The 19,627-nt window shown below is 37.5% G+C and overlaps 1 protein-coding gene across 4 annotated transcripts in view; it reads right to left on the bottom strand.

Moving 5' to 3' along the window:
• Positions 1-16,556, bottom strand: part of Crppa (CDP-L-ribitol pyrophosphorylase A) — a 281,597-nt gene extending 265,041 nt beyond the window's left edge. For 3 of the 4 annotated variants that reach the window (XM_026408688.2, XM_026408698.2, XM_077796730.1), the window contains exons 1-2: positions 15,949-16,556; positions 6,971-7,247 (exon numbers count right to left, since the gene is read on the bottom strand). In XM_026408688.2, the coding sequence (XP_026264473.2) occupies positions 6,971-7,247; positions 15,949-16,205 (534 nt within the window). In that variant the 5' untranslated portion in view covers positions 16,206-16,556. Of the gene's footprint in view, positions 1-6,970; positions 7,248-15,900 lie in introns of all 4 variants that reach the window. The other variant, XM_026408708.1, reaches the window with a different exon arrangement.
• Between the last annotated feature and the right edge of the window lie 3,071 nt (positions 16,557-19,627).

Raw genomic sequence — 19,627 nt, forward strand, 5'->3', positions numbered from 1 at the left:
ACATCTAGAGGCTAGTTAATAAGGATTACATCTAACTTCAATTTACACTTTTAAATCCAGGATGGCTCGGAATGACCCAAGTTCTAAATTAAAAAAAAAAAAAAAAAAAAAAACGCCACTTAAGATTGTTTTTATTCTTTGTTTTCTCAGCCAAGTTGTCCTTTAGAATCAAACTAAAAGAATATGTGAGCACGAAGCCAGTTCTACAGAAAACATGTAATGAAAAGCTACACATAAAAGAATTCACAAACCTAGAGCTCTCAAATGAGGTTCACTGAAAAGGCAGACAAAGGAAAACCAAATTAAATATATCAAACAAAATGTCAAGAATCAACATCTCTCAATCACAACTTTGAATGTAAATGGTCTAAGTCCCTAAAAGACATAAAACTGGCAGACTGAATTTAAAAACGAGACCCAACTATATGCTGTTTCCAAGAGACTCATCTTACAAAGATATTCATGGGCTAAAAACAAAAGGAATATTCCATGCAAATGGAGTTCTAAAACACAAGTGGCTATTCTCATATCTAATGAAGCATATTTCAAGAAAATTAATCAGGAGATTAATTTCAGGTAAAGGGTACGATTCAAAAAGAATATAACAGTAGAAAATATATATATCCCAAATGACAGTGCACCCAATGACATAAAAAACCTCTTGGCATAAAGTTTCCCAATAACATACAGGGAGATTTCAATATACCCTTGTTACCAATAGATTACTCAGACATTAAAAAAAAAAAACAGTAAAAACTCAAAATTTAACAAAAAACACCATAAATCCTCAAATATTCCATGAAATAGAAATGGAGGGAATACCCCCCAATTTATTCCATGAAGTATCACCCTGATAACAAAACAAGGACATCCAACCGACACCTATAAGATATTGCATCCAACAGCAGCTCAATTCACTTTCAACTCAGCTCTTCCAAAATAAATAATTTTACAACACAACGAAAGTCTTAAACATGGGAAAATTCATCCCATGGGATCAAGATGGAATAAGATTAGAAATCAAAAAAACAAATTAGAAATAAAACTAGAAATCAGAAATAAAATCAAAAATAAAAATAAAAAATTAGAAATTTTTAAAAAAAACAGAAACCACATGAACACATGCAAGCAAACTATATACACTTTGAGCAATGGATCAAGAAATGAGGAGAGACACGGAAGAACTTTCTAGAATCAAATGAGAATATTGATAAAATGTACTAAAACCTCTGAGACACTATGAGATTGGTTTTAAGAGGAAATGTTATAGCATTAACTGCCTACATTAAAAATACAGAAAGATCCCAAATAAACAACCTAATGTTACATATCAAGGCCTAGAAAAGCAAGAACAAATTAATTCCAACAATCAGTAAAAGACAGGAAATAATTAAGAACAGAGCCAAAATTAAGAGAGCATTTCAAAAAGCTATATAAAGGATCTATACAATAGAGTTGGTATTTTGGAAAGATAAATATTGATACATCCTTAGCCAAATGAACAAAAGGAGAGAAGGCCAAAAACAAAATTATAGATGAATTTTGTACACACACACACACACACACACACACACACACCCCACTGAAGACATTTCTGAAATCCTGAAAGAGCATCATTAGGGACTATTGTCAATCATTCCAGTAAATCAAAGATATTGACAAATTTCTAGACACATACAACATACCCAAATTGAACTAAGAGGATATAGAAAATCCAAATGGATCATTAGCAAATCAGATTGAAGCATTAAAAAATAAAAAATAAGAAAAAAAACAGGATTCTCATCTAAATTCTACCAGATCTTGAAAGAATTAACACCAAGCTTCCTAAAATTATTCCATGAAATAAAAAGGAAACACTCCTTAATTCCTTCTATGAATTGAGTATCACCCTGACACCAAAACCAGATTAGAACACATCAAGGCAAAAAAACCATAGATCAATAACACTATGAGCATAGTTGCAAAGCTCCTTTAAAAAATGCTACCACTCTTCATTCAGAAATATGTTAAGAAGATTGCATATCATGATCTAGTTGGTTCTATCCCAAAGATGTAAGATAGGTTCAACATACACAAATCAATAAATGTAATCATCACATAAATAGCATCAAGGACAAAAATCATATGATAATCAACAGATGCAGAAAAAGCATTCAACAAAACTCATTACCCATTCATGTTTAAAAATACTGAAGAAATTAGGCACAGAAGGAACTCAGCCCTTCTCAAGTTTGATAAGCCAACACACAGAACTCAGAAAATAAAAGATATGCTGAGTTTTATTACAGAGATACAAATCAACCAATCCACAAATGAAGACACATAGGATATGATATGGGAGAGTCCTCAATGAAAAGTTTACATGCCCTCTGTCCCTGAAGTCAAGGTGCACCAGTCCCAACACATCAATGTATTAAGTTCTCAGTGTTGGAGTGGAGTTTGAGTTTCTTTATGTAGGTATGACTAAATCACTAGCCATGCAATTCAAGTCAATTTTCACCCTCCTTTCTCTTTCCAGATGTTGGTCAAGTTCAAAGGCTCAGCCTTGTTATCACATCGTTGGTCTTTCCAAAGTCATGTCATGAACATAATCCCATATGTAATCCAAGGGGCTCAGGAATAACAAAAATTCCTATTATTTGAGAAATTCAAAGTATTTCTATTTTTCTGGGTCTGGGGCTATTGCTCAGTGGTAGAGCACTTGCCTCATACGTGTGAGGCACTGGGTTCGATCCTCAGCACCACATAAAGATATGTGTCCGTCTACAAATAAAAAATTATGAAAGTATTTTTCCCCTCACAGGAACCTGTTTCAAAGGCAAGTCAAATTCTTTATTGCATACAGTCTGAAAATGCACATTCAATTTGAAAATCAAAGTCACAGGACATTTTGGTGAGAATAGTCAAAGAAGAAACAAACCAGATGGCTATGTATTAGGGAATAAATTAGGAGTGTGGAAGTAGTTACAGTAAGTATGACCTATTTCTGTAAGAAGTTCAACTAAGATGACAATTTATGCAAAGAGGTGTAAAACAGAGAAAGAAGATACACAAGTAAGCAAGTGCCTTGCTCCAGGAGCAAGTCTTTAAGAGATTGCTTGGTTGATACTGCCTTATGTTACTATTCTCACCCACCTTCTGGAGGTTTTCAACATTCTAACACACTTTAACATTTTCCTTATATGAAATCCTTGTTGCCATTTCTCTCTTTACATAATTATGCAGAACTATACAATTACTTCATCCTTTGAACAGATAAAAAGGCTTCTACTTTTGGCAAAGAAACAAGGACCGAATATCTTGAAAACCTCTTACAATAAAAAGGAACAAGAAATGTAGGGAAGACCTTGACAAACAACCTTTTTTAAACTATGACTGAACTCAAAAACATTCTGGGAGTGATAAACATCATAATAGAAGCAAAGGAAATAAGATGGCAGCGATACTTTTGTTTACCAGAGGCTTTGGTTAAAACACAGATGAAGAGTAAAGAGTATTATCTTAAACCTATGCTATTAGCTAGAACTGTTGGCCCCACACAAAGACCCATGAGGGACAGTACCTTCATTCAAAAGGTAAACAGCAAACAATATTTTCTACCTTGTCTCTGGATTTAGGAAGCAGAGACAATCTCTGAGAAGTCATAACAGTCAGTTTGGCTTCATGTGGGTACAGTTTGATTTAACATTACCAAAGGATCTACAAAACCTGAAGCCAAGAATTAATGTAAAGTTGTTCCAAGGTGGTAAAGTGCTTGGAATTTTTGGCAGAAGGAACATAAATCCATGCTTCAAAAACACACCCTATTCCATGACCAAAGGATTATTGCTGATAAAGTCCTGCCAAACATGAGCTTACAATTCAAATTATAAAGCAAAGGAGGAAATAAATCATGAGCAAAAGTGAACGGGAATGAAAAAAGTTGGAGAACTACCAAGAAGTGCAATTAGCTATAATGTATAAGTTGTTTCAATATTAAAAGACCAAAAAAAATGTAAAAACAAAAACTAATCCCATTTGAGAAAGGAGCTCCAAATAATTTAAAATTATAAAAAAATACTAATAATTTTCAGTAGGGTATCAGAAATGGTTAATTGAAGACATGGATTAATGGTTAATTACCTAGGATGTAACATCAAAAAAAAAAAATGGGGATAAGTAGGGCACAGAATCAACATTGAATCAGATAACTGAATCATAATTTCGTAGAATAAAAAAATGAATCAATGTTTATAAAGGACAACAAATCCAAAGCCAAGAGAATAAAAAAATCCATGTCTAGACACATCATAGAAACAACAGCTATGAGAAATAAACATTCAGAAAAAAATAGAAGACTTTAAAAGGAATACAATTTATAAGTTAGCAAACTTCTCAAAAGCAGCATATATGCCTGGAATAGTGATATAATCTATTTTCAAAATAATGGTGAAAATATAACTACATACTCAGAATTTTATATCCAAACAATCAACTGTAACAGAGAAATAAAACTAGAAGAATTTAATCACTGGCCCTATGGAAGCCATTTTGCCTCTCTGTGGAACCTGAGAATGAAATATATATAAAAAGAGAAACTAGGTCTTGGTAACACTTTTGAGATTTTGTGTGTAGGCAATCTTAATGTCAGTCTTATATTTAGTCTTGGGGTAAAATATCTTCATTTTTTTAAAAAAACCAAAATGTAAATTAAAAATACCAAAGTTATCTTAAGCATATCTAAGCACCACCACTACCACCCCAATAGTCACAACGGTAAATAAAAAAAAACCCACCAAAAAACAATTTAAGGGCGGGGGGCAGTGATGGGGTTGTGGCTCAGTGGTAGAGCACTAGCGTGTGGGCAAGACCCTGGGTTCGATCCTCAGTACTACATAAAAATAAGTGTCCAACTACAACTAAAAAAGAAAATTTAAATTAAAAAAAAAAAAAAACCTTTGGATAGAATTTGAAAACTAAGCTTACAAAAAAAAAAATCGGTTAAGGCGTCTATATAAAATTGTGAGAGAACAAAGGAAGCCATGGGGAAAAAGTCTGGAGCAACTCTAACCAAAGTCAATTTTCATGTAATAAGGTAGCACATGATGTAGATCACACTTCTATAATTTGTTGACAGGTTTAAAAGATGCCAATACTTCCCACCAATGTAAAAACTTCAACTACCAGTAGAAATCTCAATTGCATTACATGATTACAAGTCAGAACAGTATTAAAGTTGGCAGGACGTAGTGCCTAGAGTTAACTGAGGCTATGAGAACACTGCCCCAAAGGTTGTAAAGAAATTTTGAATAAACAAAACTGGTTACTAAGCGGCTCCAGGGAAAAAATATGTTGATTACTCTTTCAGATTAGCTTACTGTATTTTTTAGCTCTTTCACAACTCTTAAGTAGTAGTAAATAACCAATAGCAATTTGAAATGTTTCTTGCCTACAAATATGCAAATAAATTCTGTCCAGTGGAGGTTCACTAGACTCGGCTATGGAGATCCCAGTTTTATCTGTTTTTGAATTCATTTCAACATTTCTTTGTAAGCTACAGAAGTTTGTGTTTCTCTGGATTCATTTTTGAACCAGTTGTAATATTTGTCTGGATTTCTTATGATAAATTAAGGAAGCCTAGCACAGTAGTGCACACCTTTAAACCAAGTAGTCAGGAGGCTACAGCTGGAGGATCACAAGTTAGAGGCCCGTCTACAGAATTAAGCCCAACCCTGTCTCAAAAATAAAGAGCTGGGGATGCAGCTCAGTGGTACAGCACCCATGGGTTCAATCCCCAGTATGCCACAAATTTATGATATTACTTTTCTTGAAAATTATCTTTCAGTATCAACAAAAAACAAAGCAATGTCTCTAAAAGAGACCGTATTTCTGAAGATTGCATCAAAAAAATAAGTTGTCAAGTTTGGGTTTTCCTTTAGTGAGAAAGTTTCACAGACTTCATAAAGCATAATTTGTTGGTTTCATTTAAGGTGATAATGTGACTATCTTAAATTATGTTCTGATTCAAAAACTTAGAAAATTACATGGTCTAATAAGAATTCCTACAAATGTTGAACTAAATAACTGATACATTTTATATGCTTTATTTAATCACATGTAAAACAATGATATCCCTGGCATATTACTGGAGCAAGATAAAACTTTTTGCCTTTTCAGACACAACCAAAAGTATTTCCAACCAGAAAACAACCTTAATTTAATGCTGTTTATTTTTACAAGTAGTGAAAATGTGGTCTAAGAGGTTTAGAGTTAAGGACACTAGACCATTAATAATCAGAAAACCTAGAGATTTGGGCCTTGGGTCTATCCAACTTGACAGCCTAGTTCTACTGTACTATACTTCATCTGTGCAATAAATTTTTTCCACAGTCCTAAATTTAGACCGCAATTTTCAGTTCATTACTATTATATTAATAGAATTCTACCTAGGAATAGGGGAATACAGTATGTTCTAGGGATTACAATAGGTGTTTTGTTATCCTGTGTTTATTTTGGTATAATAAACAGTCCTATCATCTCAAAATTATTCATCTTAAAGGGGTTCCAAAATCTTGTATGGTGATTTGTACTAGAAAATACACCAATTTTGAAAATTCAAACACAAAACTGAACTCCATGAGCCACGTATTTGTTAAATATCTGTATCCTGTACTTTTGAGACTTCTTTGGCATTTAACACAAATGCTTATTTAATTCCAAAGTTCCATTTAAACCTATAGTCTACTGACATCATTATTGCATTCTCATCCAAACAGCTCATATTACATTATGATAAATGATAGCAAAAAGTGTTCCAGAACAGTCTTACAATCTTCAACACTACGAAGTTCCTAAAACAAATTACCATAACATCTTTATGTCATCAAGCCCACTTTAATGACATTTAAATGCATTCCTATCAAAATTCAGCAAAGTAACACTGTAGTGTTTGCCCTTTTATCTGGTCTCAGGAGTGGAAAATACTTACCCCATGTTCCTTAGCAGCTGTGACAACTTTGAGGAGGATATCTTCCTCAAAAAATGGTCTCACCGCATCATGGATAATCACAACTTCTGGCTTAGAAAGTCTGGAGTTGGGCTGATTGTCTGCCAATGCTTTTAGTCCATTGAAAATCGACCTGTGGCGAGTCACTCCGGCTTCAACTAGCGAGATGCGTTTATGCTTATACTTCTTAATGATATTTTCCATTGCTTCCATGTTCTCTCCAGTTACCACCACAATAATGTCCTTTATCCAACATGCTCTAAAAGGGAAGTATTTAGACATGTCATATGTATCCATTCTTAGACCCCTAAGACTAATAGAAAACTGAACTGCTGCAATAATATCAGTGTATTTACATAGGGAGACTAAAAACTAATAACCAAGCAAGTTCCATGCATTTTTATTAGGGGTAGTAAAAAAGGTGATGGGAAAGGACCAGTAAATGTTTCATACCATAGGTATAGATAGTGCTTCACATGTATGCAGAATAGTCTAGTATATACCATATCAGCTGTTACATTTTTTAGTTAAGTTAAATTTGAGCCGGGTGTGGTGGCACATGCCTATAATCCCAGCAGATTGGGAGGTTGAGGCAGGAGGATCTTCAGTTCAAAGCCAGCCTCAGCAATTTAATGAGTCCCTAAGGTGAGATCCTGTTTCTAAACAAAATAAAAAAGGCCTGGGGATGTGGCACAGTGGTTAAGGGAGTTCAGTGGCTGGTATTGAGAAAAAATATATAATAATTAGAGTATCAATAAGTTACCTGGGGAACAGTAAATATGATTGTGCTTTTAAATTTCCGTTTGTCATAATGTTTTCCCCCCCTCAATGGGATAAGAACTTGAAGCACTTTTGAATTCCAGAAATTGACCGTCCCTTTCAAGAAGTCCACTGAGTTGGCAACTGACTATTGAAGTATTAAAGCTGGAGAAAACACCGAACAAAACATGGCTACAGCAAGATAAAGAATGTAGTTTAATTGGGGAAAAACTAGTGATTTTGTATAAGTGTGGATTAGGTGAAAAATCTCACAATTCAGTGAAGTTAAAGGAATTGTTCCAAGTTACCAAATGTAAAACTAGTTTTCTATTGTAAGATCATTTCCTAAAGAAAGACCTACTAACTTACTGGACTGAACATAATTCATACTACGATTGGTTACCAAGTTTAAAAAGTCTGTCAGACTTCTCTTGGACCCTAGTGCTAAGGAAAGCAAGTGTCATTGTAGACTTAATGTTCCATAGCCAACAGGCCCAAAGCAGGACAGCTGCTTCTGACCCATGTCATCAACTCTGAATAAAGGACATTTAAAATTTTTTAATGTAGTTATTAGCATGAGAAATCAGATATTCATGCTAGAACAGTTAAGACTTGAAAATAAATCAAGTCCTATAATACAAAATAATTAACAAAAATTAAGTACTTACTATGTCTTAGCATTTTTCATGTTTTAACTCATGTAATCTTCACAATAACGTCTGTACTTTCATAATATGTGAAACAAATCAGGATGGTATGAATATATAAATACATTTTTCTATATTACCATTTTATTCTAAAAAGAACTTGAAGTAGAAAAACATTTTTACTATTTTTCATCAAGCCAATATATTACATTTTCTTTCAGCTTTTGGAACATAGGCTCCATAATAGCAGAGACAATATCCATTTTGTCCATTGTCATATCTAATTCCTACTAGGCACTCAACAATTGTGGAATAACTAAATGACCAGGAGCAGAAGAACATTACACACCCTCAGGCTTAATGATTATGAAAAAAAAAAGTGCTTCTCACTACTGAGAAATTACCAAAAACAAACAAAAAGCATAAAAACAGATTCCCCATGAAGGGCAGTTTTGTTCATTGTTTTCAATGTTTCTAGATGTTGAACTCAATCGATTTCCAGTTCCTATGGCTCCTACAGAATCAGGAATACCCATGTTGGCAAACACCAAAAGGTGATTCTAATCACAAATTAAACCAATGCAATAACAAAGGATGCCAAAGATCTAACTACATAGATATTTTTTCCCCTCTGCTAGGGATGGAACCCGGTGTCTTGGGTATGTTACGTATTCTACCACTAAGTCATACCCCTACTCCCAGCCTATAGTTCTTACAGGCAATGAAGACGACTCTGTAATATAATGGTTATACTTTAGTTTTTCTTTGTAGTCCATTCCCCACTCTAGAACTTGCTCTACTTTACACCCTAGAATTTATACTGTTCATCAAGTCAGTCCCTCCTCAATGTGGAGTTTCCTAAGGTTTTGGCTTGACTGCTGTAGCTGTGACTCATCATTCTCCCATAATTTCATCTCCCCTGTAATTTAATGAATGCAGCCTCTTAGCAATCTCCTTCTCATCTCATCCCAACATGAGCCATTCTTGCCACTTCTGAATGATATTTCTCAAGTGTGAATTCTGAGGCCAAACCCTACTGGAGCAAGGCTCTTAGAGACCTGACCTCAGCCAACTTGCCACACAGACTTCCTCTCTCCCATCCTGCTCTTACTCTCACACCCAGATGCTCCCTGAAGAAAGGACAGTGCATTCTCTTACCCATAGATCTCTACTTGATCTGCTTTCTTTGCCTCTCAACAATGCTCTCACCCTCATTTCTCCCCAGTCCCACCTACTCCCAAGCCCTACTTGCTCTTAGCTCAATTCAGACATAGTCCCCACCAAGGAAGTTTTCTGTGACACCCAGCAGGGCACAGACTCCTCCTCTCCACTAGGCTTCATCTCCAGTCTTATTATATATCATACCACATCCTAGTAATAATTTTCTATCACCCTTTCGAAGTTGCCAACTCACAGAAAGCAAAGACTACACCCCCGACTGGCACATATTTGGCTTTCAATAATACTAATCATAAAAACAACAGCTAAGAAGTATGGAATGTTTGCTAAATGCCATGGACTGTGTAGAGCATTCTGCCTGCAATATTCACTTTTCATCCACATCAGCCCTATGAGGCCAATCACTGTTATCTCAATTTTATAGGTGAGAACACAGAGGCAATGACCTAACCATGATTACACAGCTAGAAAACAAAGGGACCAAGAGGCTATAGTCCCAATCTGATTTTGGAGTGCTTACCTTTAACCTCTAGAAGTGAGATAACACTGAGGGAAGGCATAACAAAGAGAAAACATCATTCTGGATCATTTTGCCTCTAGCACTTCATTTATGGTACTAGGGTTGATCCATATGACACTGCTGCTTTTCTAGCCAAAAAGTCAAATTTCATATAATTTCTAAGAACTCAAACCAAAGTAGTCATCCCTTCAACCACATATTGAGTCATTCAATGAACATCAAGTAAACATATAGCACTTGGCAGGTACTATGCTAAACACTGGTGATACAATAATGAACAAAGACTGACAGCATTTCCCATGTCAAAGATCACATGTCAAATGTCTGCTAAATAAATTAACAGAATGTTTGATTAGGGATTTAAAAAAAAAAAACTAAGTTCTAAGAAGTTATAAAAAGCAAACTAATAATATGTCAATTATTTAATGCGACACCACATTGCCTTCTTTTTAAAAGGAGTCATAATACATGTTCAATTAAATTAGCGGCAGGATTGCCCTATAAAGCGAGAAATAGAGATTTATTCTACTCTATTCACCTTTGTTACTTTTCACAGCATATTACACGAGGGGAAAAAAAATCCATTACAGCAACTTTTACAGAGATCATGTAGATCATTTTTAAAAGGCAGCCTGACACAGTGGTGCACAGCTGAAATTCCAGGCACTCAGGAGGATCGAAAGTTCAAAGCCAGCTTCAGCAACTTAGTAAAGCCCTAACTTATAGAAACCTTGTCTCAAATATAAAAAGGTCTGGAGATGCAGCTCAATGGTTAAGTGTCCCTGGGTTCAATCCCTAGTACCCCAAAACAATTTTTTTTTATTAAAAGAAAATGGGGCTGCGGATATAGCTCAGGTGGTAGAGTACTTGCCTGGCATGCACAAGGCCCTGGGTTCAATCCCTACACCAAATAAATAAAATAAATAAATAAAGGAACAGCACAGGACAAAGTCTTCAAATATGTTTTCAGTGAATTAATGGGATTAAATTTTACTAAAATTTCCTTGAAATAGCTATAAAATAATTCTCTATGTTCCAAAGAAAGCAAAATAGATAAATAATTACAGAGATATACTTGTGGCCTTAGACTATTTCAAACATATAAAGCTCTAATTAAATGTTTTATACCAGTGTTCTTCAAACTAGATTTCAAGACCCATTAGTGTGTCATGAAATCAACATCATTGGGTAAATGAAAGAGATATTAGAAAAGTTAAAATGCATAGCACATAACCAGGGGAAAAGTTCCACAAAAGTTTAGATAACACCGTCTTGGACCACTTGAGAAAGAACAGGCCTATTATGTTATTTTGTTCAATAGCCAAGGATATTTCCAATACTTACAAGCTTTAATAAGCACTGTTTGTATTTCAAAGGATTTATTCGCATTCTTTTCTATTATAGAATTAAATTTTAATACTGTAAAAGGCTTTTAATAATGTAAAAAAAAAATCACAGGACTGAAAAAAACCTTAAGTACCTCACACAGTGCCTACAGAACAAATATTTGCTGAATAAAGGCATCTAGTCTACCTCTTAGCTGAAGGCTAGTCCACACCAAACCCCCAACAGCCCAATTCTATCAAGTTCTCTTGATTATTTCCTTCCAAGCACATTCCATAGGCAAATATAAATCTAGCCCCAAGCTCCATAACACCTACAGACATTTTAAGAAATTTAATATCACAGAATTTATTTTCTCTTGGAACAATAGTTATTACTTACAAGCAGTATACTGCTCTGACAGTTTAATAAGATCAGTTGAAAACAGGACCTTTAAACAAATGCTTTCTTTAAAAGATGGGGGATGGGGAGAAAAATCAAACCCTATTAACACTTCTCAAGCGCTCTAATCCAGGCTGCATAAATTCAACCTCAAAGGGACAATGGCAGCTGCTACTCACCATCAGGACAGCCTGGGTGAAAATGTGGCTTCTGAACTGCACTGTGGCCATTGTCTATGGGTTCCCAACTCTCCATACCTACACTGATGATTTAGCAAAAAAATACTGAATTGGTGTAACAGCCTGTTCTTGATTGCCTTCGCAATGTCAAGTCTCCTTGCTATGCCTGTGAAGACTTCCAGTTATCAAGCTTCAGCCTACTTGTCTTGGTCTTGTTTCGAACAAGTCCTATGGGGGTCTGTGGGAAGGCAATACAAACTTCATCATGTGACTTATACAGAATACAGTAGCCCTATTCCTTTCCTTGACTCAAACTTGACCCCCTTAATAAAGCCTTAAGACAAAAAAAAAAAAAAAAAGAAGTCAAACTCATCTATGCGATCACTCACTATACGCATCCTATTATACCTTTCTCTTGGAATCCCTAATCCAATTAATCACTAACACTAATCAATTCTATTTCTTAAATATTTTTCCTGTCTTCCCACTCCATTCAAATTACCTTAGTTTAATTCACATGATAAATATTGCTCATTTGGACTAACATGTCTCATTCTAGTCTGATTCAACAGAATTTTCAGTGTTTTACAGAATTGTAGTAGGATAGATTCAGGAGGGTGAGACAGAAGGATTACAAATTCAAGGTCAGCCTCCTGGAAACTTAATGAGACCTGGTCCCAAAATTTTAAAAAGCAGGCAGGAGGGCTTGGGGTGTAACTCAGTGGAGAAACACCCTGGGGTTCAATCCCCAGAACAGGTGTTTCAAGCACACAAGAAAACAAAAATTGAAGGAAAAAAGTGAGAAAATACATTCAAGTTGATATGTTGGGGGGAAAAAAAACCACCTTGGTGTATTAAATAATAACATGAACCTCAACTGATTTTCTAAGCAATAAGCAACCAAATCTCAAATTGCAAGACTGAGTTTCCATTGTCAACAATCTACAAAATTTTTACCAACATACCTGTAGTTGTAACAGAGGCACTAATCACTGTAACTGAAGACAGAAATGTGGGTTGGAAAGTCAATATAATATATGACGACATGTTACTGTTACCAATAATAAATTTAAAAAAAATGACATCTAGGAGGGTTGGTTAGCCTGAAATAGCCCCAAAAAATGGGCAAGATGACAACTAAAAGATCAAGAAAGAGGCCATTTTGGGTCATGCTTATTCAGAGTCATGGGAAGGGAATTCCTGACAATAGATCTGAATGCATTTTTGTAGATCTGGAATGCTTACCAGTTGGACAGCACCTCAGTCTCAGATTTATATGGGAAGATCAATTACAATAATGTTTTCTGTTGAGCATGAATCACATTAATGAACAAGTGGTCTTAAGCAGGTCCTCCACAATAGACAGCTCAAGAAACCTCAGGAGTTATGGGAAAAGCCTGGCCAGATCTTGTTCCCATCTACCTCCAGAGCAATCCCCATTCCACAACTCTGAATAAGCAGTGACAAAAATGGCCTATCATGGACTGGCTGTAGCTCAGCGGTTCCTTTGACACAGAACTTACAAAAATGGCCTATCGTTCTTGTTCATTTTTTGGTTATTCCAGGCAAAATTCCTTAGGTATTTGAAACCAGAAATTAGATTACTGGGAGGGATTTTTACTTCAATAGGATCCTCCAATAGTTTCCCTTTCTTCCACCTTTTGTTTTTTCCCCTTCCCTTGACTGGGGAGAAAAAAAAAAAAAAAAAAAAATCAGAGTACCTTGCCAGTCTGTGACCCAGTCAGCTGCAGGATTTTCCCAGCAGGTTTCAGCCCATGCCAGGGCCTTGAGCTTTCACAGACACTGATAAAGATGTTTATTTCCCAGAGAAGCAAAAAGAAAATGGTGTCAAACCTGAGCTGAAGTTCCTTAAACTCTCATTAACCACATCCCCGGTTTCATGAAGATACACCTTGGTAGAATATCCCTTTTACTGTGTCCTGAGGTTAGGCTTCAGTACTCTATAAACTCCCCCTAAAAAATGCTTTGTACTGACGACTCTTGATGTTTAGAGCTTCTTTCTTTGGAATTCAAACCAGCCCCATCTTAGGAGGATTTTTTTTTGGGGGGGTGGACTTCAGTTGAAGATTGTGAGGGACAAAATAAAGTGTTACTCCAGATTCAAGCAGTACACTTTTCTAAAAAATAAAATTAAGATACATGAGTTGATCAGAGTGCATTTTATGAATTGTCAGCACTATATGCCCCTGCTAATAATACCACTGTCACATGATTTCTTGGAACAACATTTCCTTGCAGAAAACTCAAATCACAAAGCAATAAAGCACACATACAAAAAAAAAAATCTCGCAACAGTTACATAAGGGACTAATACCTCTGATCTCAGTTCCTTGTTAGTAAAATGAAAAGAAAAAAAAATCAAAGTCTCTAAGTCATAACCTTTTAAAATTTATACTTCAATTCCCTTAATAGACTATTAAGACTTCTTGACTGCTGTTATTTAGGGAAAATAGAAAACAAGTGTTCTTTTGCCTTATTTTCCATAAACAAGACTTTTCCAAGCACTCTTAATAATTTTTAGGGTCCACCTATCTCCAGCTACCTCAGAAGATACAAAAATGCAAATTTAGGGTTTTTTCCAAGGGAAGGACGGTTAAATGTATAAATGACTACAATCCCTTATCTAATTACCAAGTAGACAACGATCATGCTGGCCAAGATCCATTATGTCCCAGAGTATTGCCTGCATATATGACCTAAATTGTTACAATCTCTAGGGCACTAGAACATTGTAGGTCTGTGACTTTAGGGTGTTTCAGGGACTTCACCGCTGAGAAACAGACTGAGGTAGGAACTGGAACAGTTTCAAAGTCTGTATGAGTTTCAGATGTGACCACTTGCCTGATTATGTTCATCAAAGGTATAATGGCTCCTTACACTTTCCGTTTCCAAATGCCAATATTCAGAAAGTAAAATAAACTTAAAAGCAACAATTTTGGTCCTTTGGCTTCTGAGTTGGGGGGGGGGGGGGTCCCTTTCTGGATAACAAGCCAAGGACAATGGCCTCCTGAAAAGGCTGTTTATGCAGGAGGAGATCACCTTGCTTGAAATACAAATGGTTCACTTCAATCCAAGGTTTAACTTAACTACTCCACTGGCTTCAAAAAGATGTTTGAACGCCTTGCAAAACTACATGGTTCTTTGTAATCCCGCTACTTCCCACTCCTTCAGCCTCTCACCATCTATCACATTACCTAGCGCTAAAAGCAAAAATATGGTACCCCTTTTTCACCTCCTCGCTATTACTGCCTTAGGACAGCCTTCCACCATTCCTCTCTCTCCTCCATTTCTTGAACTAGTTCCCTTCAGTCCCTTTTCTAAAAGGATAAAGCGACTTTTGACTTCAATTCTACTCTTAATCCCATTTCCACTACCAAAACGTTTGGTCCACCCCCCTCTCCACCCTCAGCACACTGTTTTCTATCTTACACAGAAGGCGTTCTGTAAACGTTTGTGAGTGAAGGAAAAAACGCTCAGAAAACTGGAAGTGCTTCGACGAAACTTCAGTACACGCATGCGCAGAGACGGTGAACGCGAAACGTCCCCCAGAACTGCTTCTCTTTGGGCCCTCGAGGGGCCACGGGTAGGACCCAGTGTCCCTCAGCCCCAGCCCATGCGTCAGTGAATCCAGCTTCACGTGCTGGACTTCACCCCCCGCCACGTTAACTGAACACATAAGGGCCTCTGAAGGCAGCTTTAGCTTCCGTGTCCATCTGCCCAAAGGCCAGAGCTGCCCGTCCCCGTGGCGCTGGCGGGAACAGAGCTCCAGCTTCAGAGACTGAGCCCAGCGATCCGGCCCATTAGTCCCTGGAGGGGAAAGCACCGGCGCAGTGGAGCGGCGGGGCAGGGCGGGGCAGGGCAGGGCAGGGCAAGGTAAGGTACCGGAGGCCGGCCCGGGACTCCGCGGAGGCACGCCCGGCGCCGCTTTACCTCTCCATGGCCTGCAGGGTGTAGCTGATGAGCGGCCTCTCCAGGACTGGGCAGAACTGCTTCGGGGTGGGGACGCCCATCCTCTCTCCGCACCCCCCCGCCGGCAGCACGGCGGCCACGGCGAGCATGCGGCTCCCCGGCTCAGCCCCGGCAGCACTCAGCAAGGGGACCAAGGCCGCCTGTTCCGCGCCGCGCGGACTGCTCAGGCAAGGCCCCGGCTCTGCGGGCCTGGAGCCGCCGCGCGGTCCCTGCTCCATGACGGCGTCGGGTGGCGCCGCGAGACCCGACCCTCAGCGGCCTGTGGCTGCTCCTGTTCTCAGCCGGGATCGCGGCGTGGGCTGCGGACAAATAAAGTGCTCTCCGAGCCTCCGGACCCCGCTACGGCTGGCCTAAGGGGACGAGCCGCGGCCGCAGCTGAGCCTGTTTTTCCTGGCCTCTGCACCCGGCCCAGCGCCTCCGGGAGGGCTGGCTTCCCGGCTTTTAGGTTCTCCCGGGGCAGGCCCAGCGTGGAGCAGGTGTTTGTCCTTACATACTTAAGGGCCACTTAACGTTGCACAGGCAACAGAGGTCAGTCAGAACTCTTGAGTTATGTGGAAGGCAAGGCAAGCGCCGTGAAGCAGGCTTGTAATCCCAGCCATTCCGGAGGCTGAGGCAAGGAGAAACTCAAGTTCAAGGCCAGCCACAGCAATTTACCTAGGCCATATCAAATAAAAACTAAAATTGCCTGGGAATGTGGCTCAGTGGTTAAGCACCCCTGGGTTCAATCCCTGCTACCAAATATTACGTACATATAAAATGTTGTGACTGGCAAATGTTATTAAACCTCAACATCTGTGAAGAGCATCCTGCAGCCTGTGTTTCACCCTCAACTACTGGGATTTAATTGGTCTCCCGTGTGGCATGGGTTTTGGAATGTTTTTAAAGATCCTCAGGTGACCTTAAGGAGCAAGCACTTTTCTGGAACTAGAGAGTGCTAACTGCCGATCACTTGACCACACATCTCATTTAACCTCCAGGAGAAGCAGCCTGGGATTGCTGTTTTTCTTTTCCAAAAGGAGAAACAGAATGTTTAAGAGATTCTGTAAGATGCGCAGCTAATGGCAGAGCGGCCTTCAAACTCTTATACTGAAGTGTTTCCAGAGTTGAGGAATCCCAGTCCTGAAGCATATCTTTCCCTTATTTAGTACCGTCCTTGATGGTGTTTACCATGAAAATATAGTAGAGTGTTTAGAATGCCAGAACATTATTGAGTTAGATCCTGGAAAGGTATACCACAAGAGCAGGACCTTGCTTTGCTTTTTTTGAGTTAGGTTGTGTGCTCAGATCCTGAAATGCAACAAAAACTTAACAATTACTGAATGAATTGCTGATTGAATAAATTAATAATAATTGAAGAGTAATTATTTGCTAATTCATAATTATTAATCACCCATCAACAGCTAATATAAGATTCAGAAAGGACCCTGAGATATGAAAATATTATAGTTTTTGGAATAGTTTTTGTTCTAGACATCTATCATAGGCAGAATAATAGCTGCCTTGAGAAGCACATATCCTAGTCTCCAAAACCTATGAATATATTACCTTAAATTGCTACAGGGACATTACAGATTTGATTAAGATAAAGGATATTGAGAAGATGAACACACTCTAGATTATCCAGGTGGGCCCTACATAATCACAAGAGGTATTATATAAAGGACATCAGAGTTAAAGAAGGGGTCTGGGTGATACAGAGCCATGAGCAATGAAAGCCAGCAACCTCTAGAAGCTGGAAAATGTAAAGAAACAAATTTTTCTCCTAGATTTTCCAGATGGGTGCAGCCTTGCCAACCCATTTTCAGACTTCTGATATTCAGCACTGTATTATGTTTGTGTTGCTTTAAGCCATTGAGTTTGTGGTAATTTGTTACAGCAGGAATAGATAACTAATGCAGCATCACCCTTGGGAAGAACTCTAAATTTACAATTTGACTTTAATTTTCAAATACAGTTATACATGGTTTAAATATATTGATGTGATTGAAAACAGAATGCTGTTAATTTAACTTTACTTACATACCATTACTAGACCACGAGGGTGTGTTGACTTTTCAGATAAGCCCTTCATCTTGTGAATAACAAAGTATATTACATCATGTTGTGAGTATTCAAAAGGTGACTTCATTAAGTGTATACCATAAATTTATAAACACACTTTGGCATGTCTTGACTTTTTTTAAATAGTCATTATTGTTCACCAGAAAATTGCAAGGAAGGTACAGAGACTTCCCACATATGCCCTGTCCCCACAGATGGATAATCTACCCATTAGCATAATCCCCAACAAAGGTGTTCATTTATTACAACTGATGAAACTAACATTGACTCTTTATTATTGCCCACCATCCATGATTTACCTTAGGGTTCAATATTAGTGGTACACATTCATTCTATGGGTTTGGACAAATTTGAAATGACATATATTGATCATTAGAGTATCATACAGAGTAGTTTCATTGCTATAAAAATCCTCTGTGGTTTGCCAGTTCATACCTCCATTCCCAATTCTTACCTATTTGTCCTTTCCTATCGCTTTATGTTATCTTCTAGGGGTTTTGTAGTTTTGCATTTCCTTTCCAGGGCACACCCTGTGACCTAAGGATCTCCCACAAGACCCCTCTTCTTAAAAGTCCTTGGCACTTCCCAGTAATACCAAGCCATTAACATATGGGCCATCAGGGGAGAGAAGTAAAGCTATTAAACCATAACAATTGTTATTGTGTTTTTAATTTCAAATCCCACTTGTTCATTCCTGGTATACAGAAAGCAGTTCAACTTTTTTAGTACTACCCTTTTATCCTGAAATCCTGCTATAATCACTCATAAGGTCCAGTTGTCTTTAAATTTAATGTACATAAAAGTCACATGAAATGGAAGTGGCTCTTATCTTTGTATCTGACAGACCAAAAATTTGATATTTTTGTTTGTTTGACTTGTCAGTGTGCACTAGAAGATTTATCTTACAGATTTTTTTCTATTATTATTAGAGAATGTTAGATCTAGTTAATTTTTTTTATACTGAAGATAGAATCCACAAGTGCTTAACCACTAAGCTATATCCCAGTTCTTTTTATTTATTTATATATTTTTTTATGTTGAGGCAGTCTCACTTCGTGGCTTAGGGCCTCACTAAATTGATGCGGTTGACTTTAAACTTGTAAACCTCCTGCCTCAGTCTCCCAAGTCACTGAGATTACAGGTGTACACCATCACACCTGGCAGCTCTAGTTAACTTTTCTAGTATTCTACTTAATTTTAATTTTTCTAGTATTCAAGTAAAATCATTCCCTTTCTCAACCACACTTACTGCCTTAATACCATTTCTAGAGATGAATTTAGGTATTGCTCACAAATGCTAATGAATAGCTTAATAGTTTGCTCATTAACTCCTTGAAATCAGAGTCAAGGAAAATAAATGATTGATCTTCCACAGGCCAGCCCCAGCATTCTGTCAGCCTGTGAATCCCAATTCACATTCTTCTACTTATATGGCTCATGTAAATAATACAGCCTATTAATCTCTGACTTTTACCTCATTTTTATACATAAGAAAGATAATACACAGAATTAAAGTGTTTAGATAGGTAATTCAGACTAAATAACACCATATGACAGTAATATTATTCTTTCATTTTCT

This window comes from Urocitellus parryii, chromosome 3 (assembly GCF_045843805.1).
Source record: "Urocitellus parryii isolate mUroPar1 chromosome 3, mUroPar1.hap1, whole genome shotgun sequence".
Lineage (NCBI taxonomy): Eukaryota > Metazoa > Chordata > Mammalia > Rodentia > Sciuridae > Urocitellus > Urocitellus parryii.